General features: G+C 35.4%; 1 protein-coding gene across 1 annotated transcript in view; it reads left to right on the plus strand.

Annotated features, from left to right (window-relative positions):
* Window positions 1-19801, plus strand: part of LOC150091104 (uncharacterized) — a 131285-nt gene that overhangs the window by 75468 nt on the left and 36016 nt on the right. The window contains exon 2 of the mRNA XM_090374299.1: window positions 17853-17938. Coding sequence (XP_090230425.1) covers window positions 17853-17938 — 86 coding nt within the window. The remainder of the gene's footprint in view (window positions 1-17852; window positions 17939-19801) is intronic.

Here is a 19801-nt window from a genome sequence, read left to right on the forward strand (position 1 = left end):
ACAAAAGGTTAGTACATCACCTCTGCTAAATTGCAAGAATCCTAAAGTTTTTTGGTTTAAAGGATATAAACCCCAATTTCCCAGGGAAAGACCCACACAACCGACTCCAGAAACCGAATAACTCGCTCCCCAGAGTGGAAAAAAAAAAATTCCTCATAATTCTTATTCCGACCTGACTGGAATCGAACTCAAGCTTTTTGTACAACTGTTGAAAAAGGCGGTCGTTGTTAGTCACCAGGACAGTCAGCAAAAGCAATTCCGTAATCCAATAATCAATGGCAACTGCAAACTCTTCATTTCTCTAGACAGCGGCCTTATGAGGACAGAAACATTAAGTAGGTGAGCAAAAATGCATAAAATGAACTGAGCTAGTCAAGCTACGTTCTTCAGAAGTGGGAGGAGGAAATATGGAAACGAAATATTTAGCATCCTAAGTGGCCAGGAGTATCTCGTTTATTTTCTCACCTGGCATTATTTGACATAATTAAAAAGAAGCGTTCTCGATTCTAAGAATTGATTTCGTAAAGAACATCCTTTTTACTAGTGAGGTCTCTAATATTTCGAATATAAACATGCGAGTATTTTCTATGAAGGATGCCTTATTTCAAGATCTTCGAAACCCGAAACCGACATGGCTTCATGTCTAGTTTCCCGGATTTTCATTAGACTTTCATTCTGACTTTCATTAGAATATCAAAATACGGAATATCGGTGTCTTATACTTGTTATGTCTTCAGAACACTTACGGTACATTGAATTTTCCTGTTGTCATATTTCTTTTAAAACACGGTCTCTTTTTAAACTAATTAGACATTTTTATAGTAAGTTAATTATGGTAATCTTAGACAAAAGTGCTTGTATTAGCTACCTAATCGCGTCATATCATGAGAAAATACAACAGCACAGTAACAGAGCATTGCACTTCATATGCAATTATATCAGTTAAGCAGTACTACCAGCAGGCTTCCAGATTCTGATAGAATTTATGCATAGTGAATTCCGGCTTTGTATCCGGTTTTATACCCTTAGTGGTAGTTTTTTATTTGCACAGAAATCAGTACATATACACCAATCCTTAAGAAAGAATACAATCTCTCATTAAATTATAATCATATTGGCTTGAGCTTAACGCCTTGGTGGGTAGTTGGCACTATTATCGTTGGTACTCAATTGGTCAATCACAGTCTTCCCCACACTGGGTGGGAAGACCTGAGTTCGAATACCGTCAATGACGGTAAAAATTCCTCTGGGGTATCAAGCTTTAGCCTTTTTCACAGCGTGGCTGATTTAGTCTGTTTCAAGTGAGGTCTGTTTCAAGTCAGAAATGGTTCTCGCTTTATATTATTAAACCTTAAATTCTTATTGGATGCCTTTTCTAGAGACATTTTCGTGATCATCGGTCTTCTGAATTGCTTCTGCGTTTCAACCCTTTCTTCTCCACTAGTGTATGAAGCAGTGACATTCAGCAACTTCAAACTCACCCACTGACCTTTTTGTCTTCTTCTTCGCTTAATCTCCCTTCTTCTGTTCTTTGGAACAACCGTTCCCCTTTATGAATTTTACAAAAAAATCACCCTATAGATACTAAATTCAGATAAGCAAGTATCGGGCTTCTCTGTGCGTAACCCATCAACATTCAATGGGCCATCATTAAAAATGGCTGGTTAAAACAAAGCCTATATTTAAGTTTAATATAATATTGACCAACAACTACCATGAAGATGATAGTTGTATATTTCTTATTATATAGATTAAATAATTAAATATAAAGCTCATTAAATGCCTATGATAATTTATATATTAAAGAAACTAAAGATAACATTCGTTACATACACTTGTAAGTCCTTGTAAATTAAGGTTCTAATGAGGAAATACACTGCAAAAGAAGCAAGTTTTAATAAGCAATATTCCCTTCATACATTTTAAATGGTTTCTTAGGTATAATCCAACGGTAAACAAGGGCACGACTCTTGTTTTACCCTAATCATCCGGACCTGAAACTAGTAATTGGTAGTTTGCGAAAGAGCTCTGCACGTAAGGCACTGATCCTCTGTTGACAAATCGGCAGAAATTTGTCACCGAGTGAGATGCAGGTTAATGACACTATGGGGATATTTAAATGAAAATGGCTTCATCCTAGTTTATCCCTTGCTCCCATTTAACCCGTTATTTGTGCATCTGCTACATTGCTAAACTAAATATAAAGATACCCCAGTAATCTGAAATGCAGCACGTAATATTTCCCTTAAGTGAAATGTGGAGCTCTTGAGTATAACTGCACTTTCATTTCATTATGTCGTTCCGGAAAGACTCCCTTCTATAAATCTGAATTTATGGTATATGTCAAGTTTCATTAGGGAAACATTAAGAAGCATTACTCAATGGGTTTTTAACTTATAAAGGACATTTTATTCGTTCCTTTTTCAGCTTACATTAATATAAATTTATCTTAACCTTCAAATGCATACACGATATACAATATTCTTCTCTAATGGAAATAAACTGAATAATATAGTTATCACAATGTACATCGAAACAAATTCCCATGCACTGTAAACTTGCATTAGCTTGCAACTTTTAAGTTTTGCGTTGACGAGGAAATTTATCATTAATCCAAAAGACAATTTAGTTCCGCAATAGTTCAAACCAATTTACTGAAGAAGTTTATTTATATTGTTATCATATTTTAATAAAAAAGTTTGTATTATATGTATTATATACACACATAAGCGCATATACATGCATGTGTGTGCGTCTGCATATACACTGAGTGATTACTGAATTATGACCACCCCTATGAAACTGAATGCGACCCGTTGACCAGTGAGGTACGAGAGTGCGGAGTTAGTCGGCCTACGTAGCATAGATAAGGTGTCAGTAGTTCAGTAGGTAGTAAATTTCCGAGCGTGATGGGTAAAAGGAGGGATTTATCGGACTTTGATAAAAGACAGATTGTCGGAGCTGGTGCATCGATTTCCTAAACGGCTGAAGTGGTGGGGTGTTCGAGAACCGCCGTTGCTAAAGTGTATCAGGACTGGCGTCAAAATGGTCAAACAATGACCCGACGGCAATAATGCAAAGGTCAACGAAAAGTTGATGTTAGAGGTGAGCGACGGGTCCGACGACTCGTACAGGCGAACAGGCGCAGCACTGTTGAAGAGTTGGCTACCCAATACAACATGAGCCAACCCGGAACAATATTTGGCATGACTATGCGTCGCACGCTGGCACGTATGAGCTATACCAGCAGACGACCCCTACGGTATCCTGTCCTAACCAAGGTTCATCGGCGTAAAAGATTCGCCTGGTGCAAGCTAGTTGGACGTTAGAAGACTGGAAGAAGGTGTGCTGGTTGGATGAGTCGCGTTATTTACTCCACACCGTGGATGGTCGTGTACGGATTTGGCGTCAACAACACGAGGCTCTTCATCCATCATGCATGGTATCAAAAATGCAGGCCGGTGGAGGCGGTTATATGGTATGGGGCATGTTTCACTGGCAGGAACTTGTACCCGGTAAAGTTTGAAGTCAACAAAACCTACAGAAGCCAAATTATAGACCAAATCTGGACTAAATCACCAGGATTGCTGTGAAAATTGAGCAGTTTTTATTAGAAATTTGATGATATGAACAATTAAATGCAATAATGTAATGAATATAAATAAATCTGTTATGTAAGTTGCTGATAAAGAAGTCAACCTATGTATTTAACTCTTCAATTATCAAGATCTATGTTATTTCAAAGTGAATACAATTAAGCAAATGTATATATCTATTTAATGGTTATTATTATACAATAATTATATTGTAAAGATCTGAAAATTTGTACAAAAGTGTAAAATGTATATTTTAAAATTTCTCTACACCCTCCTAGCCCACTTGCTGTACAGGGGGGTGAACCTTGTGTTAATAAACTGATAGTAAGTAAGTAACAGTTATCTCCAATATCGTCAACTGCTTGCTGACTGTGTACACCCCGCTATGTTACACTTTTTTCCCGAATGGCGATGGTGTCTTACAAGATGACAATGCGCGAGCCATCGTGCACTTGTTGTGCAGGAATGGTTTGAGGAACACAGTTCTGACTTCCAGCATGTGGATTGGCCTCCGAACTCCCCACGATATCAGCCCATAGAACACTTGTGGGACACTATGGAAAGGCATATCAGGCGTCTGGATAGACCAATCACCTCCATACCTCAATTGCTGACGGCATTAAACACAGCTTGGTTGGCCATACCTACCGAACGCTTCCGGCATCTTGTTGAATCAATGCTACGTAGGATAGCTGCTGTACTGGAGACAAAAAGAGGACCTACGAAGGTAGGTCCTCTTTTTGGTAGGTCTACTAAGGTAGGTGGTCATAATTCAGTGATCACTCAATGTGTGTGTATATATACAGGAACTCCCTGACTTACCTAATACTCGACTTATGCAAATACGACCACGTAAGTTTTTGCCCGCCAGTGCAAACTTAAAAAAATCGTGGAAACGTATTTTGCATCCCGTAGGAATAAATGGAGGTATCGTGAAAATATCGTAATGTGAACCCAATAACATATTGTTGGTTTTTTTTTTTTAATTCGTTCGAAGTACTTAGGAAGTTGAAAATTTCGCTATATTAGTAAGCTGTTTATCTATCTAAAATGACATATATATAATGGAAGTTGCACTACCCTTTCATTGTTATCATATGTTCCGTTATAAGAATCAGTTTTGAACGCCTTTGTGATATTTTTCTAAAACACATTTCTGGAGGTCACTACCAGAAAACAGTAAAAACAATTTGCACTTTCGGGTTTATCAGGCTTTTCTGTTATTTATCTAATTATAAACAGGTAGTAAACTCGATCTTATTGCATTTGCGATAATACCGATAACCGCAATCGTGTGGGTTTTTACGTTACGGTATTATGGTGAAATGTGTTCCCCTTCACTGAAACCTTCAATCGTGTACAAAACAAAATTTCAGAAACTGCTCTTCATTCCTATTTACGTATTACAATGATAAAGGGAAAGAAAGGGACTAACGGAAAGTGCAAGTGCTGGAAGTGCCCGGAAACGAAACAAAATTGATTTAGAAATGAAGATGAAAATGATTAAGAAATACGAAACAGGACAAAGTTCGTCATCTATTGCAAGGGAATTAGGTCTCGCTGCTTCAACAGTGAATACTATTTTAAAGGACAGTGCGCGTATAAAATAACATGTCAAAGGATCAACGCACTTAAAATCAACAGTGATGACAAAACGGCATTCAGGTGCTGTATCGAAGATGGAACAGCTGTTAATAATATGGATGGAAAATCACATTCAGAAGCGAGTGCCCCTGAGTACAGTGGCCATTCAAGCAAAAGCAACAATTATTTATAAAGATATTAAGGATAACGGCGAACCCAAACCCAAGTTCGTGTCAAGCAACGAGTGATCACTGAATTATGACCACCCCTATGAAACTGAATGCGACCCGTTGACCAGTGAGGTGGTTTAATAGGCTTAAGCATCCACAACGTTAAAGTATGGCGGTTTAACAGGTTTCCACAACGTTAAAGTATGAATGTTTAATAGGTTTCCACAACGTTAAAACATGCGCTGAACTCGCCAGTGCCGATTCTGTAGCTGCAGAAAAATTTTGTGATGTGTTGGAAAAAATTATTGATGAAGGCGACTATTCAATGCAGCAAATTTTTAATGTTGATGACACTGCTCTGTATTGGAGAAAAAAATTCCGGATCGAACATACATTGCCAAAGAAGAAAATACAATGCCAGGTTTCAAGACATCAAAAGATAGGGCCGCGCTCTTGCTTGGGGCTAATGTAGCGGGAGATTACACATTAAAACCACTGCTTGTGTACCATTCTGGAAATCCTCCTGCATTTAAGGGTATCAATAAAGCCATCCTACCCCTGCATTTCCGATCGAACCAGAGAGCATGGAAACAATATCTCTCTTTGAGAATTGATTTAAATGCTGCTTCATTCCCGTGGTTGAAAAATATTGTGAAGACAACGACGTTCCTTTCAAGATTTTGCTTCTATTAGATAATGCTCCTGGACGTCCTACGCATCTAGATGATTTCAGTTCGAACATGAGTCATATTTCTACCGCCAAACACGACTTCACTCATCCAACCTATGGATCAGGGTGTTTCGAATTTAAACGCATACTATTTACGCCCAACATTTGCTCAGGCATTGTCTACAGTAGACTATGAGAAAAATTTTACGTTAAGAGACTTTTGGAAATCTTACAATATTTACCACGTCATCTTAAACATTAATAAGGCCTGGGCGGAAATTACTAAAAGTTGTTTAAATGGCGCATGGAAGAAAATATGCCCACGGCTAGTAAAAGGCTTCGAAGATTTCAAAAAGAAGAATCATATGAAGAGGTTACAGATAAGATTGTAAAGGTTGCAGAGCTACTTCAGTTGGAGGGTGATGCCAAAGACGTGGAGGAGTTAACAGAGGGAGAAGAGAAGGAATTACCTAACGAAGAACTTATTGACTTGCAGGCAGCGATATTGAAAGAAGAAAATGATGACGAAGCTCAAGATGAACCAAATGGGGAGACGAGACGCTTCATCACCAGAGAGATCGCAATGGCATTTCGTGAAATTGCATCGGCAATGGAGAGGTTTGAGAAGATAGATCCTGACAGCGAATGATTCTTAAAAGTTAACAGAGAGGTAAATGATATACTTTCTCACTAAAAAGAAATCTACGATGAAAAGAAAAAGCCACCGTCCAGTCATCCATTAATATGTTCTTTGGTAAGGTTAAGCGGCCGACCTCTTCTAAATCCCCACAGTCCTCAACTTCCGCAGCGGCGTACTTATCAGCTGAAGACGTCGATTCTGGCAACGATGCTCGAGAGGTAAAACTTACTGATGTTATGCCTGTCTGCTCTTTTTTTTGTAATTTTATAATTTTGAAATTTTTTTAGATTGCACACTTATGTAATTTTTTCTGCGCATGAGATAAAAAATAATTCTATTCACATGTTCGTCGAACATTTCTTTTTTGATTCAATCAATTCAGCGAGCACAGTTGCGAGTGCTGCACAAGCATGGTGGAAATTTCGACTCACACGATTTATTTATAAGAATTTTATGAAAAATGTAACAGTATATATTATTAATAAACCGTGACAACACTGTCGAAATTAATCATAAAGAACCCAAAGACCACAAAGACCATAATGGATACATAAGTTTGTAAGCAGACAGGAAGGGAATGGTAAAGGGTTAACGGAACTGAAATTGTAACTACAGAGAACAAGGAAGGGACAGAAGGTAATAAGAAGTAATTAGAAGTACTTAATGCTGTTTATCCTATGATTTCAACGCCTTCTTCGGGGGCTAGCCACCGAAATCATAGGAAAAAACAGCAAGAAGTAAGGCCTCTGTTTCTGACTTGAAATATACGTAGTACATAGTAGATATGAAAGCCAGTATAGAAGATAAGGGTTAGAATTTAAATTATAAGGCCTGCGTATATATCACGGCTGACCCGACAGAGGCGGAATGTAAAATGAAAGGTTAAAATGAAGGAGGATAACTTACTGAGGTTGAGTTCGTATATAACCGAAGACAGAGAGGTCTGTACTGCATTGGAGAGTCATAAAAAGTTTCAAAGAAGTCTGATCTAAAGTATATATAGTATATGCTGGCGACCCCGTGTGTAAGAAAAAAGTAAGTTAAGGAAATAAGTAAATTACGCTAGCTACCACACATATCAGAAGTTTGAAACTAAGTCAGAGAAAATGCTAAATCTGAGCAGAGCATTGACAATAAAGCAATAAAAAAGGGAAAAAAGCAGGGGAGACAGAGAGTGATAGAAGGAAGATAGAAGATAAATAATAAAATATGCATAATAAGAAATAAATAATTATAAAATTGATAAACTAATAAAATTGACAAAATAAGGATGTTGTCACACAATATACAAACCACCCTCTCACCAGGTGTCAACCGCCACGATTGCGAGCGAAATAGCAATATGTGCCTTCATTTCTGATGTCAACCACATTTGGTTTACCTGAAGACATATATGGCATAAAACCAAGTAAACTATTGCGATGCCTATTCATTAAAGACACAAAAAAAAAAAAAACAGTGACCATTTTCATTACTTTTGGGTTACACCTCGATATATCTCGCCATCCTCACTGTTCTTATTTATTATTATTTATTGGTTTCTTTTCTGAAAGCTTCTTGATTTCTTTTACTTTAAATTTTTTTTTCAGTTTCTGGATCAAAATGTTTCTATATTTCTTTACCACCCTCCTCAAATCCAGTACAACAATTTTAATACCGCTAAAGTGGAATTGCTTTTGTGCACCGAGGACCTAATCGATTATAGACTAGGAATAAATACTTTGAAGATATTGGACCGGAGTCGCATAATTCGTGTCTCTCTGGTGGCGCGCAGAAAGGAGAACCTGATAAATGGCAATTTACAGCTTGTCGATATTCAAAAAAGGAAAGAATATTTTCCCAGACAAAACACGTTTGTTGTAAATCGTAATGGGTTAAGAGAATTCCTGTCAATAAAGCGGATGTAATCAAACAGTGTCATTTTTAAACAAATGCATAAAAAATGAATAACTAGGCAAGGGCATAAGGCACTTGAATCGATCAGTCAACTAGGATCACACAACCCTTACTCGAAAACAAATCAGATGTTTGGAAGGGAAAATAATCAAGAAATGAAACGCGTATGGAATAAATAGATACAATCCAACATTCAAAGAATAGCCTGAGTAGCCTATAGAATACTGGGAACAGTAATTTTTAAATTGTTAATATTTTAGAGAATTTTTTCTAAAATGTGACGTTTTTGAACGTGTAAGAGAATTTACCAGTTTCTTGGTTCATCTTTAATTATAACAATTTTCTTTATTAATAGAAAAAGTATATTCAAAATGATTCCCTAAACGATTCTGGTGACTTTGTGTAGAAAAATAATATATGTGAAGAATTTCCATAATACCATTAATAATTTCGAAAAGGATCCGCTTTAACGATTCCGATTCTAATTAAGAGAGGAATATATAAACATAGAGAGGAATACATGTATAATGTATAATATATGAATAAAGGTATAATTAACATTCATTTCAATTTTAATATAAAATAATTATTTTCAATTTCAGTTTTTCTTTAAAACTGCATCATTAAAAAGTACAGACGAAAATATACTGTTGTACGCAGAGTTCCCATCACGTTCACAAATAATATCTAGGAAATACCCACATCAATTACATAAAAAATGAAAAAAAATAATAAATAACAAAGTTACATATGCTCGCATTAAAAAATTCTATAATTCTAATACACTAAACTTCCTCAATTAATATTAAAAAAGAAACAAGTTTATTAGTGCAAAGGGGAAAAAAATCACACTAGTGTTACAAGATGTAGTGTTACAAGAGTATGTAAATTAATAAGGATCTCAGATCGGCACTTTTAACCCCAGCCGAGAAAGAGGAATTGGTTATAAAGCTAAAATACTCACTGCACTATTTTCAACTGCGACACACTCTTTTTCATTATTGGCTTTTAAGTTGCACATAAATTGCAAAATTTTGTCAGTGCTTTTGTTCATTCAACGCATACAGTGAAACTCAGGCTGCTTCCACCAGTGGCATAGCTAGAATTTTTGAGCCCATAAGCAAGAACTACCGAAGGGTCCCCTTTCTCTATATTTATAAATTATCTCTATATTTATAATGTACAGTACATATATATATATTATAAATATATTATTTGTAATGTAATGTACTTCAAATATGTTTAACTAATATTCAGCAAATCTAAACTATAAAAATTGATTTAAAATTTACATTAATGGGCAGTTTTATAATCTATAACGTTAATAAAGTTAATCTATAAAGTTAATTTTAAATTTGGTTTTTATTTAAAATGCCATCTTCCTTGTTCTTATTGTTTTCACTAATTAGTTTGTAAAGGTGTATTTTGACGACTTTTTTCTGTTCGACGTATAGTACAAGAAAATCATTTAATTGATTTGTCCTTTATTTATGTCCTATGTAAAGGTTAAGGCGACGAAGGCTATGAAATGCACTGACGAAGAGAGGAAAGAACGGGGACAAGAAGTTTGTCATATGTGAATATAAAGAAAAAATTAATCAGATCAGAAAACTGAATACAGAGTGTGGGAATGTCTTAGATAACCCAGCTGATGTTGCTGATGAATTTAATATGAATAAATACTTTGGATCGATCTACACTTACGAGAGACCCTTCTTGGTGAAGAGAGGCTGTGCAAGTAAAGCAGCGAAACATGAAATTAGCAATACTGAAATTTCAAATATTATATATTAAAAAAACTTTCTGACCTAAAGGAAAGTAATGTTCATGGAGTTGATGACATGTAACCAGTAATTTTGAGGAAAGCGGCCAGAAAGTGCATTGAACCATTGAGGTTAATTATGAGGGCATCGTTGGATTTGGAAGAGATTTCTTTGGATTGGAGAAATGCCAACGTACCGTCAATACATAAAGGCTGTTCTAAAAGTAAAGACGGTAACTATAGACCGGTAACTCTGACTCCAGCGGTAGGGAAAATCATGGAGGGAATGATTAAGAGTACAATCCTGGGACATTTAGATGGATATGGTATTCTGAAGGACACTGCACTATTTTCAACTGAGACAAATGCTGACAACAGACAGCTGAGTGTTCATCATGGCTCTTAAGTAGTCTGAGCTGACCACAGACAACTGAGCGTTCATCATAGCTTTTAAATTGCATATAAATTGCCATATTTTGTCAGTGATTTTGTTCATTCAGCGCATACAGTGAAAATCCGGCTCCTTCCACCAGTGGCATAGCTGAAATTTTGAGCCAATAAGCAAGAACTACCGAAGCGTCCTCTTTCTCTATGTTTATTAACATGAAATTTCAACGAAACATAGTTTTATTAAGAGAAAATCATGTTTAACTAACTTGGTAGACTATTCTCACAGAGTTACTTATGAGCTGGATGCCGGCAAAAATTTCGATATACTGTAGTTTACTTTGGATTTTAGCAATGCATTTTACAGTCTCTCATGGGAGATGACTGGATAAACTAGAACATGTTAGAATTACTGGCAAGGTTCTAAAATTGATCATAGAAGGACTGCAGGGTAGAAGGCAGCAGTTAATAAATATTCTTCAGATTGCTGTAAGATCAGGAGTGTGGTCCCCAAAGGATCGGTTTTTGAACCTTTGTTGTTTCTAATTTTCATAAACGACATCTACGATGGGACAGAGGGTATGATGTAAAAAATGTGTGTATGACGTAAAGATTGGTAGAGTCTTTAAGAATAAGTGCCAAGCAGTACTCTTTAGGATGACTTGAACAGGCTTGAAGAATGGTCAGAAAAGTGGCAGCTATTTTTAATGCAACAAAATTCAAAGTCTTATACATTTGGTGGAGTTTAACTAAAAACATTAGAGGAAAAAAGGGATCAGGAAGTTATGATAGGAACGGATATGAAGTGCTCCGAGCAGTGCAAACAAGCGGCCAGGACTGCACATTGCATCCTGTCGTAGAGTTATCGAACCGTTAGAGACAGGGAGATCATAATCCTGTTATGAGGCAACTGCAAGATCACACATGGAATACTGTGTTCAAGGAGTGAGTTCAAGGATGGATAATTCGCAATGTGAGATCAGCAATAGGACGACCGTACAAGGAAGGATTTGATTTATATGAGTTACTTATCTGGCAACCAGGCACCTGATTGAGGTTTATAAGTCCTAACTCCTATGAGAGGAGTTAGTAAAATTAATCAAGGCAATTTTTTCACTGTTATAAAAAATTCCAGAATTAGGGGCCATAAATCCAAGGTTTGGACTAGATCGTGGGAAGTTTTTCTTTTAGCGAGAGAGTTGTTGATTACTAGAATCAGTTGCCTCCGCAAGGAGCCTGAAAATTTGAAGGAATTCAAAAGGTCAGCTGGACAATCACCTCCGTGAGGAAGGAAGATCATAATTTATGTATTTTCTTATCTACTTTTTTTCTTTTTTTTATTATTTTTATTTTTATTTTTTGCCAGTGCAGCAAAAGCCTGTTGTCTCCTTGCATTATACGGCTAACTAATAATAATACTAATATAATTTCTTCTCATTTTAATTTATAAAATAAACCTTTCAACACCAGCCACGGTTACCAAAAACTTAAGAAATAACATATGATGGCACTCTATTATTATATAATAATATTTTTATTGGATATAGTTGTTTTTCTATAATATTTATTTAAAAAAAATTATCTGGACAGACCCGTGGTTTCTCTCCTCCCTCCAACTCCGTCTTCATGGGACCTTACGCTTTGTTTTGCTACTGGTTTGCTTCGCCTTTAGCTCCCACCCCCTTATTTCACGCAACCACAGGTTCAGCATTCCTTATCACATTGTTTTTTCAAAATTAAAATGCTCAATATACCGTACTTTCTCTCTTGTACAAAGAAGAACCTAGAGTGGCATACATTCAAGAAGAATTTAGAATAGATATATTTCAGTTTGAACAGTTTCAAATATATTCGAAAGTGATCAAAGAAAACAAACATACTGACACTTTTAGCTACTCATTAACTATTTCTGTCTTTTACAAACAACTGAACGTGATTAGGATAAAAAGTCTTCTTCCCTTTGACAGCAGTCTAATCTGATTGCTGAGATCTATTTTATATGGCATTTCACTTTCGCGAATGCGTGTTGCTGCACACCAATAATATTTATGGCTCATATTTGGACCTCTAATATTCAAGTAATTACTCCTCTAGGCGGTTTAATTTTGTTGAGAAGGGAACAGGCCTTTAATAAATGATGAGCAATTAGTTTATTATCGAAAACATCACTTTCGCATTAAAGTTCACACATATATAAAAGCAGTTTACACAGGATTACAAACTTTAAATCGAATCTTTTTTTAAAACAACCGCACCCTTTTTTCTGTACGTTTTCGATTATATGATGCATTTCTTCTGATTCTAAAACGTGTGAATCCCATCATAATCAAAACAACATGGCAGCGATACCAGTCCATTGCTTTAGCGAGCACACTTTCAGTAGGCAATTAAAATCGAATATTCATGAAAGATTTATATAATAACTTAAGCTAGAACTCAGGATAAATATAAAGATAACAGGTGAGAATAAGTTTGTTAAAATTAAAGTTATTCTTACTTGTTATCTTTATATTAATCCGTTTTGGCTGCAAAACTATACTTTCTATATGAATTTATTCAGTGCAATTAAGTCCATGTGAAAATTACGATGCAGGTTATTAACAGACAGCTAACAGTTAAGAGGCCTTTTTCAGGAAAATAAAAATAATTCAGCTGTTATAGTATGATTTTTATTGTAAGGTAGGCGCAGGTACCATGACTTTCCTAATTCCTTCACGGCACCATGCCTGGAGAAAGAATTAAATAATAGCGTAAATTTAAGTCACTTCACCTATGCTCTAGAAATAATCATTATACACTAGAAATAATCAATAGCTAAATAGACTATTTGAGATCTGTTACACAAATTTAATGAAGGCCATTGGCTTTTCATCTGAAGTAAGAAGATTCAATACCGCAATCTACTTTCCTCAATACGGCCATCAGCAGATTCTCGCTACATGCCAGTTTTCTGGCTTCCTAACACCGTAGACATCTTGTGATGATGACGATGAACAAATCCAAAAGACAAAGAATATATACTAATAGTGAGAGAAAGAATTGAAACTCAAATTGAAATAATAACTTGATTCGAGACAAATCTTTCTTAGAGGCCAGATGAACCCTTAGCTTCCAGACTACAGGGATGGAACTTGTCACACAACAGACAACTATATCTGGACACCGCTGCTGCTAAAAGGATTAATTATAGTTTTCCTATATGATAGGAGATTTCACTTTCTGTAGTGATACTGATGGCTTTATTAATGCTCTTGGTCACCACCATTACCCTGAAGAATGGAGGCTTTCCAGAGACTATGTCAAAATTTATACGACGTCTTTAAACTACTTAAAAACGTGGTTTAAATGCCGTGCTGTTGTACAATGAATATGCCAACCCATTCGTACCAATTGGATACTATATCCTTTTGAAAGAAACTTAGCGAAAATATGGAATTCTTCCTCAAAAAAGAATAATTACATAAAATTTAAGAGGAAACTTTATTGTGATATGAAATTGTTCCACTTTTCTGGGTTTACAATAGGTGTCATGCAATTTTGAAGAGTTAATTATATTTTTAATTAATTATGTTTATTTTTTTTTCATTACATTATCAAGAATTGTACATCTCGAAAAGAGTACATTCCTGGATAGAAGCACTAGTACCATCCACGACAAGTTGACAGAGGAAATATTTTATTTCCTTCTCTTCATATAAAATTATGCTTAATGGAAAACTTCGTAAACTGCTGGGCGAAGGACATATTTTCCAATACTTTAAACAAAAAATTTCCTGAAATCAAGATGTAAATGAAACGGTTCTTTTGACGACATCCTCGATGGACGCAAAAAAAGCAGCACAGCATGCTTTCAAGGCACGCTGCCAAAAATTTTTTTAAGAAGTCAAAGATCAGCAGACTGTGAGGAACTTGTTGACCAACTTTTTCCTAGTCTATAAAGAACTCGGTTGCAATATGAGCTCAAAATTAATTTTCTACAACCGAATTTTAATTTTTAACCCTAGCCCCGGAACTTGGTTGATATCATCGATCGATGGACATGGGGAAGAATTCACCGTAATATTTATTTCGTAGATAAACGTTACGGAGGCAAGTGGGGGGACGTCCGAACATGCTTGTTGAAAACGCTTATGAGGAGGCGGAGGGGGGCCGCTTATGAGGAAGAGAAAGGGGAAATCGGGGCTCAAAACATTAAGCTCATAAAGATTAACGTACTTTAACAAGTTTTGTTAAAACTTGTTAAATTGTTTGCTATAAATCAGTAAAAAAAATTTAATTAGTCTCAAAAACAGGATTTAACGGTAAACTTAAGTTCATATTCAAGTTCAGTACCACAAAATAGATACAAATACCATATTTAATTATATTATCTATATGGTATTTTGGATAACATAACTGTGAGATCCAGAGACTCTGAGTAATCCATCAATAACTACAGTTAGCGATGTATCACTCATTTTCTGTCTCTCAATTCACTGAACAGCTATTAGCTATTAGATTGCCGTGTTTTTCGCAGCAACAACGCAGCAACTCTGGGACATTTATATTTGCCCCTAAGTAATCTTAAAATAAATTAAAGTGGCCCAGAGGATTGTAATGGTTTAAAACGAAAACACAGATAAAGATTGTATTGCTAAATTTTAAAAGATTGTGTCAAATCAAATCACCTCTGTGGAGGTGATTTGGCAATGGAAATTTGGCAGTGAATTCCAGAGGACTTCACTGTGTAGTCATTAAAACGAAGTGTGCAGTCGTTAAAACACTGTGCAGTCATATGATCGGAAATGTCCAATTATAAAAATGTACGAAAATAACTGAATTTCATAATAGAATGAAATGGTTGGCTTCTGCTAAGAACTATCAACATTGGACAACTGAAGAGTGGAAAACTTACCTTGGATGCATGAATCCAAATTTGATATTTTCAGATCCAAGCGTAGCATTTATTCGAGAAGATCAACTGAAGAAAAAAAAAAGGTTCCATATTGTTTAGTGCCTACAGTCAAGCACAGTGGTTCCATCATGATCTGGGATTGCTTCTGTTTTTCTGGAACGGGTGACATCATCAGAAATGATAGAAGGCTGTAAAAACATTCTTGAACATAATACAATATCCTCTGGACTTCTACTTGGTGGAAGAAATTTTATATTACAATACAATGACCAAAAGCACAGCTCCAAGCTGCGCAGGGACTTTCTAGCAACTAAACAACAGGAGGGGGATACAGCAAATCATGATGCGGCCACTCCAGTCGCCTGACAAATCCAATAGAGTTTTTATGGGATCATTTAAACGGTCAAGTTCGTGAGGTCTGCCCATCTTCATAAAATTTATGGGAAACCTTGCATATCTCTTGGAATAATGTTAGTCAAAACACTATTATAATTTTTTAATTGCCAGAATGCCACGTCTGGGTAAGGCGGTGATAAAAATCTGGTGGGAGATATTCTGATGAAAAATCTGTATACTTGTTAATATTAAACATTTCAATATTTTTTTGCTGTAAATTTTTCAATGCTTAATGAAAATCTTTAAATACTTTGCACTGTGTAATTTTTTTATATATTAAATCTTACATGGGCATAGTTAATTAAAAAAAAAAAAGAGTTAACGAAAACCGTTGTCTTATGCTGTGATTCCAAACTTTTAAGCAGGAGTGTAGTTGTTTCCTCATGGGTGAGTGACTTGGCATGTCTCGTACTCTGTATTTAAGTCATAATTGGGTTGTCAGCATATTTGGTGCATTAAAACATAATTAAACACCGTTGAATCTCTCCGGGAAAAGCTGAATAAGTATCCCTTCAAGATATTATATTGCACATCTTATAAATCTAACTTATGTTAACACTCTTAACTTAGCAAAAGTCATTCTTATGGATATGCAAAAGCGTCAAGTATTGTAACATCTTACAGAATACATAATTCCTAATATCCTCTAAGTTCCGAATTCAACTCATTGTTACACTTAAAGAAAACCTAAAGTCTTTAAGTCCTTTGAGTCTTAGGCGCCTATAAATCACTGTAAATAGGATTTCTTTTTTAATTTCATATTCCAACCAGCATATATGTAAAAGGATATATAAAAATGTTTTTTTTTAACATACAAAGAACAGTAAAAAGCAGGACAAAATGACTTAAAAAGAAAAGTGTGCTTTGTGCCACACTCGCAAATAAGAAATTCTTTTTTCTAAAACAACCTCTGTTTTCGTATTGAAGAAGTAAATAAGATATAACCAAGTAGGCCACGCGCAAATTGACCAAAATCGAATACTTAATTTGTACCGAAAATTAAAATAAAAATACTGCAAATCAATATATCCAAATATGAGGTATTAAAATTGCTAAGGACGGTAATCGATGTCATGTCGTCTCCGTAGTGTTCGTGGATCGATTCTTTCACGAAATTTCATTTTCACGCGAGCACTGCCGATTTTCATATCCACCACTTAGGTGGATATGAAAATCGAGCGAATTTCATTGCCCAGAGAGTTGGATCTCAGATAAAACTTCGCGCTGCTCGCCGTCTGTCAAATATCCCCTGATCGGAGACCATTCCTGACATTTTAATGTTCTAGACAGCATGCTTCAATTTTTTTTTTTTTTTTTTGTATTTCTTAAAGATATCGTAATTCTTGCCCTAAATCAACTTAATTTCTTTATTATTATTATTATTATTATTATTATTTTCAATTATTTCTTCCAACAGACTTATTTAGATGTGTCACTGGATATTGAGTAGATACTAAATTATAGTCCCAATAAAAAAACTCTTCAGAAGAGTCGAATTCCATCCTTGAATTTTTCATCTTTATTAATTGATATTTGGTAAGGAAGGTAACAAAAATAAGTTTTTTTATTACTTTGTTCCTGAACGAACCTAAAATAAAGAATACATGAATATTAAAATAATTCGCTCAGTTTAAAATACTTGCTGCGGCATTTCTGCGTAAATGTCGTTGGTTGCGCATTTAATTAATTGAATCTCACTGTCAAGACTGTGGGATGAAGATTCACATTTGATTCATTCAAATTCCGTGTGCATCAAAACGGGTGTAGCTCTCGGAACTTCTATAAGCTTACCGCAAGAAATAATTTAGAAAACGGAATAGAAAGGAGTTTTGTAATAACACTGTCTTTTATTTACAGTGAAATCCATCTCTGTCACGTGGATTGCGAGCAGCATTTGCCTTTCCTGCAATGCCAGTGGCGCATTTGGAGTCTCCCCTACCCAGGTAGGCTTGCTTTAATCAATGAAGATTGCGCATATCTTAATGAAATTTAATTTTGCAAACTGCTCTCCAGAAATTTTATTTATTGAATGGTAATGAGATTGGTTGAATTTTAATCAACGGTCACAGAAATAAACTGCAAAAAAGGAATGTCATTACGAAGTCCGTGGAGAATAAAGTTTCGGCTGCATTTCTATTGATTCGCTGTTCTATAATGATTAGTATATTGATTTCGAGTTTGGAAAGGTACAGTTTGGATTCAAAGACATTAAATATCAACGTTATAATACTAGCACAGTGTTTATATTTTCTATATGCAGTAGGCGAGTTATCATTTAATAAATATGTATAAAGTGAGAAAAAATTAGAGTGGGAAATAGAAATTTCTAAAAACATAAAACTTATTAGTCTAATTAATTAGACTAATAAGTTATGTTTTTGTTTAATTCTTAATGTTTATTTAAGATTAATTTAATTCTTTACGTGTTTAATTCTCCATAATGTTCAATAGCAATTAACAGTTACATATATACTGAACTCATACCCCATATTACTGTTATTATTAGACGTACGTTAAAAAAAATGGTAGGATGTGCACAGAAAAGAGATTTACTTGAAATTCAGGTAAAGAGATTTGAAAACTTAGTAAAAAGCAAGCAGCCTTGGAAAAAATAACTTATATTGTTGAGACACGTGGGGAAAAGGTGGCACCACTAGTGTACGCAGGACAAAACAAAAACGAAAACTTAATAACGCACCAATGAGATACAAATATGGAGTTATATGACACCAGCATCTAGTGACAATAAATATATACTGTATATATAAAATTTCATTTTCAATTGATATGAAGTTTTACATTTAATCTAATTAATTTAAGCGAAACATGTAGATATCATGTAACTTGCCAATTCAATCCCACGGACTAAAAGGTTAGCAGTGGCCGCAAGCAGAGGCAAAAGTGATTCTTGCACTGCTTCTATTGGAATGAGCAACAGCATGGAAAGCAAGGCAATGGAGATTTCCAGGACTGTTGGGAGTCATAGTGGAGCAAATAAATACATGGGCTGTGTTAAGGTAACTAAGAATAGACACAGGTACATGTATATTTGCATGTACACCAATGCTAGGAGTATAGTTAAGAAATTTGATCAGCTTGAAGTGCTAGTCAAGACATCAAAAGCAGATATTGTTGGGATATCAGACACGTAGTGTCACACAGATATAAGCAGTGCATAATTGGAATTTTGGGAGTACAATGTGTACAGGAACGATGGACAGGACAGGAAGGGAGGAGGGACTAATCTGTTAGTTAAGAAACATATAAAATCTAAGGAAGTGCATCCAATTGATGTTGGTGGACAATGCAGTGTTCAGTCTGTTTGGTGTGACATAAGCACTGGGAAAGGAAAAATGACAGTAGGTGTGTGTGTTATAGGCCTAATGAATCTGATGAGTATAATGAGCAATTGTGCAAAGAAATACAGTGAGCCAGTAAATCAGAATGTCTTATAATGGAGGATTTTAACTTTCTAGATATTGACTGAAACTTGTGGTTTGGTCACTCGGCACACTAGCAAGACTTTTTTGTATTTATTAGATGACTGTTTTCTTCAGCAGCATGTTCGAGAAGCAACCAGACGGAGTAATACTCTTGATCTTATTTTCAGCAGTGATTATTCATGCATTAAGAATTTGCAGATTTACAGTGTTCACAATGTACTGATGTGGGAATTACTTAAAGATATAAATACCATCAAGGCTACAGGGAAAGGCTTTTGCTTTCGTAAAGATGACTACAGAGGTCTCAACATTTTTTAAATTCTGAACAGTTGGTAACATCATCAACTGATGATGTTACCAATG

Source organism: Mastigoproctus giganteus, chromosome 1 (assembly GCF_048544385.1).
Source record: "Mastigoproctus giganteus isolate SK-2022 chromosome 1, ASM4854438v1, whole genome shotgun sequence".
Classification (NCBI taxonomy): domain Eukaryota; kingdom Metazoa; phylum Arthropoda; class Arachnida; order Uropygi; family Thelyphonidae; genus Mastigoproctus; species Mastigoproctus giganteus.